General features: G+C 41.2%; 1 protein-coding gene across 9 annotated transcripts in view; it reads right to left on the bottom strand.

The window, feature by feature from the left end:
- The window catches only part of LOC115348557 (WASH complex subunit 2A-like), a 38,399-nt gene that overhangs the window by 1,038 nt on the left and 31,173 nt on the right, over positions 1–6,188 (bottom strand). For 8 of the 9 annotated variants that reach the window (XM_030031440.2, XM_030031441.2, XM_041127503.1 and 5 more), the window contains 2 exons: positions 3,433–4,044; positions 2,663–2,837 (listed from right to left, as the gene is read on the bottom strand). In XM_030031440.2, the coding sequence (XP_029887300.1) occupies positions 2,663–2,837; positions 3,433–4,044 (787 nt within the window). Of the gene's footprint in view, positions 1–2,662; positions 2,838–3,432; positions 4,045–4,587; positions 4,970–6,188 lie in introns of those variants that run through there. The other variant, XR_005933606.1, reaches the window with a different exon arrangement.

The following is a 6,188-nucleotide window of genomic DNA, read 5'->3' as shown; positions in this document are numbered from 1 at the left end:
GCAGACAGCTACAACCACCATCCTACTATATATTCAAAAAGTCTGTCTATAGTCCTGAATCAAGATCTCCCACCACCTTCCTCAATACAAGCATTTCCGTTACGAATAAGTAGGACCACAAAGTGGAAAATATCATGTTGCTATTAAGACAGAGTTCTCTTCTGAAGGATAACAATAGGTATAAATTAAACCCTCCAACCTGGATACCCTGTGCCAGCAGCAGAGCTCACAGACCTGCAGTTCTTGCTGTGGCTAGTACTGGTTGTGTTTAGGACTGTGCTCATGGAAAGAGATGGAGCTGCTACCATACGCACACTGAAGTGTTGCCCTGAGGTTTCCTGGGCACACACAACAGCATATCTCTTCCTATACACTAAGGTTTTAAATTTAGGATACTCAGATTATGCAGCTGGATTATGAAGGGATTAAAAAAAAAAAATCAAATTACAAGACTGAGAGACATGGATCACTAGTGATTCACAAGGCCAGTGTAAGTAGCACATAACTGGTCTCGAGTCCCTATTAAGAAAACACAGGTCTTATACAGAGACTAGTCCAGAATATAAAAACTAGTATTTCAGCCTTCAGCATGTCTCCTAACCTTGAGCAGAGGCCAAGCACAAAGTGGCCTATCACAATGTGCTTGCCTTTCTCTTCTCGCTACTTCTTCCACTCCAGCACGTGTCAGCTACTGTGCTGATCGTAGGGATTACACAGGAATAATCCAGGACAGCATTTCAGCACAAGAGCAGTTTAGAAAGGCAGTAAAACAGAGTAATCCCCTACTGGCATCACTCCAAAGCAAGAAGCTATCACATGGATTGGCTTCACAGCAGAGGGGAAGTACAGTGAGCGCCATAAGCAGTAGAGGTATCACTCCCATTTTATAACAAGGCTTAAGGAATAGGAAAGTTTTGGCCATGAAAAACAGTATTTGTCAATGCACAAGAAAGCTCAATCACCATTTTGCAGACAGGCAGAGGTGACATCAAGATGTTTGTGTCATCAGCCATAAGGTCACTGAGGAGGCTAGGAGGATAAAGACCTGAGAAAGTTTTTCTAATACTGCCACCAAAAGCCTAACACAAATGTAGTAAATAGTGACTAGAAGCTGTGGTAGGACAAAGGAAGGCAGCTTGCTTCCCCAAGCTGCACCCACTTAGTGTTTTATTTGCAGCAGAAAGGACCTCCTAAGACAACAACATACAGCCCTGATAAAATGCTACCATGATCACTTAAGCCAACCCTTAACCTGAAGTGTAGGCAAGTGCCAGTTCTACTACTCTACTGTCAGCAGGGCATCCTCACCTTCAGGCATCTTCCCTACACTCCTGTTGGTGTTCTGGAGCTCCATAGCTTTAGGCACTACAAAGCTGCATACCTATGGCTGCACTACAAAACAGTCAACACTCTAGAGGAAGATGAGCCTATCAGATACAGGGTGCTGTAGATGCTCTGGGTATCGTGATCAGATGTGACATGAAACAACATGCTCTAGCACCAGAGTAGATGTCAAAAGTGGAAGTACAAACAACAGGTTCTGTTGTGGCTAATTTTCCAAGATACTTTCAAGTGGCACTCTACAACTGTTTTTTTCAACATGAGGTCTGGATTTTTGTGCTGAAATATTTGAAAGGGGTAACTGTTTGGGAAATTTTTTCATTTGCTATAGGCTACATGCAAAAATGTAAATGATTACAATCAGGTATTTTAATCATCCAATACATATTTCAAATACCTTGCCCGCAAATGTTTAAGTCTTATTTTTAACACCAATTGAGAAGGTTTTGAAATCTCAAGATGTTCGTTCATTCTCTGGCAAGTTTTCTAACACATTTACAGACTTCAACCAGGTCATTCCATCAGGCTGGAATGCTTAACAGCAGTCCAAGCAAAACAAAGATAAGTCACATTCAATTTGAATAGTTTAGAAAGAATGAAGACTGACAAGAATCAAAGCTAGACAAGAAGGGAATTTTTTGTCTTAGAGGAAAAGAAATATAAGCAATCCCAAAGTAGAGCTATAAACATGAAGAGCCTGAGAACAAACAGACATAGTTGCAGATCAAATGATTTTCAATACCTCCGCTGATGGGAAATAAGAAAGGAGCATGCTTTGCATCATTTCACATTACTATATGCTGCTTTTTCAACAAATTATACAGGGCAAACTTTTGCTGTCAGGTGTAGTATTTGTAAAATTGTTCTGGGTATACACGGATGTAAACAAAATCTTTTGGGCTCCAAGATAGTCAACACAATAGTGAAGATGGGGTGGGAAGAGATGCTAATTTCTTCATATCGGTGATTCATCTGAAAGTACAATACAAAAAGCTGTGCAAATGGCGACAGAGGATGTATCTCATGTCAACATGAGATCTCCAGACAAGAGAAATTTTCTAATTCCCACAGGTGAGAAAATCCCTACAGGAATTAAACTATTCCTTCTCTCAGAAGAATTTTATACACTCTCCTAAATCATTTAAATGCCATGCTAGTTCTACAAATCTAGGAAGTTCTCATCCAAGGTTAAAATCCAAAGATGACCAGAGATTTCAAAGCAGTTGAAAAGTTGAAAGAAAGCAAAGGGTTCTAAAACATCTCTGAGGAATGCAACTCAGGACAATATTATGAGATTAGCAGCCAGATGGTAAACACTTACCCATATCATCATCAAATATGGATTTTTGTTCCACCTTTTTCTTGGTCTTCTTTTCTTTTGGTTTTATGGTGAGATCCGCAAAAATATCAATGTTATCATCAAACAGGTTAGTCTCTGGCATTTTCTCTTTTGCTTTGTTCATTGGTTTAACTGCCTCAGTAGCAAATATATCATCCTTGGAGCAAAGCATAGAGAGATCAGCGATACACAACACATTCAAGAGAATAGTGAAATTATCTGTACACAGCAGCTGAGATGTTTAGAAGACTGACAGCCTTGGACTTCCCAAACCTGAGGAGTTTGCATCCCTTCTCCCCACGGAGGACTCAGCAGAAGCACCTTAGTGTGGGACTGTGCACAGGTCAAGTACAGCACACAGAGGCTGCCCAGCCTGCCAACTTTATTCCTTTTTTAAAAGAGTTACTTGAGCTGCTGTGCATTGAACAGACAGCTAACAGATAAGAACCAAATACTTTATTACTCTGAAAAAGGTCATAAGCATAGGTATGTTGTCACAGCAGCACATTCAGTGACATGCCTGCTCTGTGTTAAGGCTGCACCTTTTAATCCACTCTTGCCAATAAGGGGGTGAACAGCCAAGGAAAGGGTTTCTATTGCCCAGAAGCAGAGCATGATTGACAGTTTACTTCACTACCTATCCTGCATACCCCATCCTACTCAGCAGCCTCCATTAAGCCTGTGTCTAAGTAGAGGGATCTGCATAAGGCCCTGGGGATCACAAAGGCCAAGGTGGCAGGCTCAACCATTACCTCAAAGATATCTTGGGCAGTAGGGTCAACAGCTTGCCAGACAGCAGATTTCAACTCCTTTCTTCCAGTTTTCTGACAGGTGAAAAGAGAGTCTTCCTCTTCCTCCAAAAAAGGTATAGGGCTGCTTTTTGTTGAAGATTTTTGCTGTACAGGCTGGAAGAGATCATTGCTGTCCTGAACACCCAGAACAGACAGATCAGGCTTCTTCTCCCTGCCCTTGACAGGTTTCTTAGCCACACTGTCTGGCATTCCCTCCTTTAAGTTTGATTGTGCAACTGGTCTGGATGTTGAGCTGCTTGTAAAAAGGTCTTCTGATTCAAACAGATCATTCCCTTGGTCTGTGGATTCTGAAGGAAGGAGTTTGTTTGTCCCAGCAGACAAAACACTGCCATGAGCTGGTAGTGACAAGCCAGAAAGCAAGCCGTCTTTCTTGGACTCTGCTTCAGTAGCAAGAGGCTCCTTTATGTTCACTACTGCTGACATCTGTTTTGGTAGAGAGAATTGTGTTTCTTTAGCACTGTCCACCTCCTCACTCTCTTCAGACTCTTGGGCAGCTAGACGGCGGGCCATTCTGCTAGGAGGTCTTCGTTTTCCTGTAACCTTGATCCTGGTCTGCAAGAAAGGAATAAAAGCAGAGCAGGGTTATACACACTTCACAGAAGACAAATTAGGATTCCTGTTATGTTTCCTTGTAGCACTTTGTCCATCTTCACAACACTTCAATTAAATGCATTACCCATTTCGTACTAGCACACTAGAACTGAATTAACTACAAGTTCTCCTCAGAGCTCTCGTTTAAGTAACTTAAACAGCTACATGTACATTTAAACAAATGCTCAGTTGGGAGTCTTGAGCAAGGAATGCTGAGCAGACACAGATTTAGGTTATAGGGAGAAGCAGCAGGAACCATTCATCATCAGCTCAGCATCATCCATTCTCCCCATTTTTCAGAAAGGGGAAAGATGGACAAGCAGGACGTTCAAGCCTGGAGTAGTTTGCAGCAAGGTTCAGAAAAATAACCCAGGACTTTTGATTTGCTGCCCTATGGTCATTCCACAGCAGGTAGAATTGGGGTACAAAAGCAACAGCACTTGCAAGTAGAGAGTCACAACACAGGTCAGCAAGCCACTCTAGCCCTTTGGCTTTAGGTAATACCTTAGTCAGTCTGACATCTTGCTAATCCAGGGGCTTCTGCAGTGCACTTAGTCTGTCCAAGCCATGACTAATTATATTTTCCATTTAATTTCATTTTATGCATAGCCCGCTGCAGTTCATTCCTCTGCTGCTTTTAAAGAAGCCCCCCTGCAAGTTTTCATTATAGCCTCTACCATATCCCACATGGAGAGGAGTATTCACACAGGTAGGAAACAGATCAGTGCAACCTCCTCTTCCCTGTTGTTAATTGTTCTGTTGGAGTAGAAGGACAATCTGGATGGATATGCTGCAACACAGGTTAAAGGAACCATGTGCTTTTATCAGAATCATTGTAGAAGCACATCTGCCTTCAGAGTGTGGGGCTGTACTGATCAGAGCATGGCTGAAAAACAGGAAGATTATGATGGAAGGGAGATGCACTTGGAAAAAAAACCCCCAAAACCTGATCCCTGCTCCATGCACTGTTCTTTGAAAGGACAGCCAGAATACTGGGTAGGTTGCTTTGTTCCAGCCTTTGGTAAAAAGTGCATTTGGCTGCATATATTTACAGCTTCAACTCAAACTTGAAAGGTTCAAGCAGCAATGACATGCCAAAATTAAAACATGTAACCTGAGCCACAAAAAACATTCACTATATAGTTAGAGATGCTTCTTCTCAGATTAATTCTGTAAACAAACATGCATCATCACTATTCTAAAATGAACATTCAAGGTTGACCATATGCAGCTACAGGAGCTCTATTTATTCTTTTGCAAGCCTATCTATTTAAAAGTGTCATGATAGAGGGGTTTGTCTGTTGTGCAGGACATGCTGCTATTGGAAACAACTATGCCTACATGGTAATGGATTAGTCTGATGTACAAGCTTCAAACCCATTTGACACTAAAGGGTCATGTCAGCCATTGTGGTGACAGCTGCTGCATCTTCCCAAGTCATCTCTACTGCTCATCTAGGAATGAACAGCCCCAGCAGTGTTAAGGAAAGAAAGAATCAAAGTTAAGAACCTAAGTTATCTTATTCAAATTGCTGCTCTCAGGAAACCCAAGAGATTTATAAAGTCATAAGCACACAGACCAAATCTTAACTACTTGGTTCAAGCTTTATTTTTTTTTTTAAAGAATCACTAAATCTTTAATTAGAATATGCCTTTCGCAGTCCATAAAGTAAAAGGTATGAATAAAAACCACATGAGTCAGGAGGCAGAGATCTGCCATGTCAAAAGCTGTAACCCTTTTTTTGTTTTGGTTTTGTGGGTTTTTTTCTTTAAAAACAAAGTTTTTGTGTGAAAAAGAATTGGGACTGACAGTTCAGGACAACATGACATTTTTATCCACAGAGGAGGTAAAGGTCAACCTACAGCAGTGATGTGTTCTTGGTATCTTGCCACAGCAGCTGCCCATAACGTATTTTATAAGTTATATAGAGAGATGCCTTTTTTATGGTTTTCTGGATGGTGTCTCCTGGGACAGGACAAGATGTTATGCTAAAATACCTTTAACCTATAGGGAAAACCACTGTATTTGGGGAACATACACACGTAGCTTAAAAAGGCACAGAATTAGGCATATGCATAACACCCTTACAGAGTTAAGAAAGTAGG

This window comes from Aquila chrysaetos, chromosome 11 (assembly GCF_900496995.4).
Source record: "Aquila chrysaetos chrysaetos chromosome 11, bAquChr1.4, whole genome shotgun sequence".
In the NCBI taxonomy this organism is placed as follows: Eukaryota; Metazoa; Chordata; class Aves; order Accipitriformes; family Accipitridae; genus Aquila; species Aquila chrysaetos.
The sequence above is the reverse complement of the archived record's forward strand: the minus strand, read 5'-3'. Positions and strand labels throughout refer to the sequence as shown.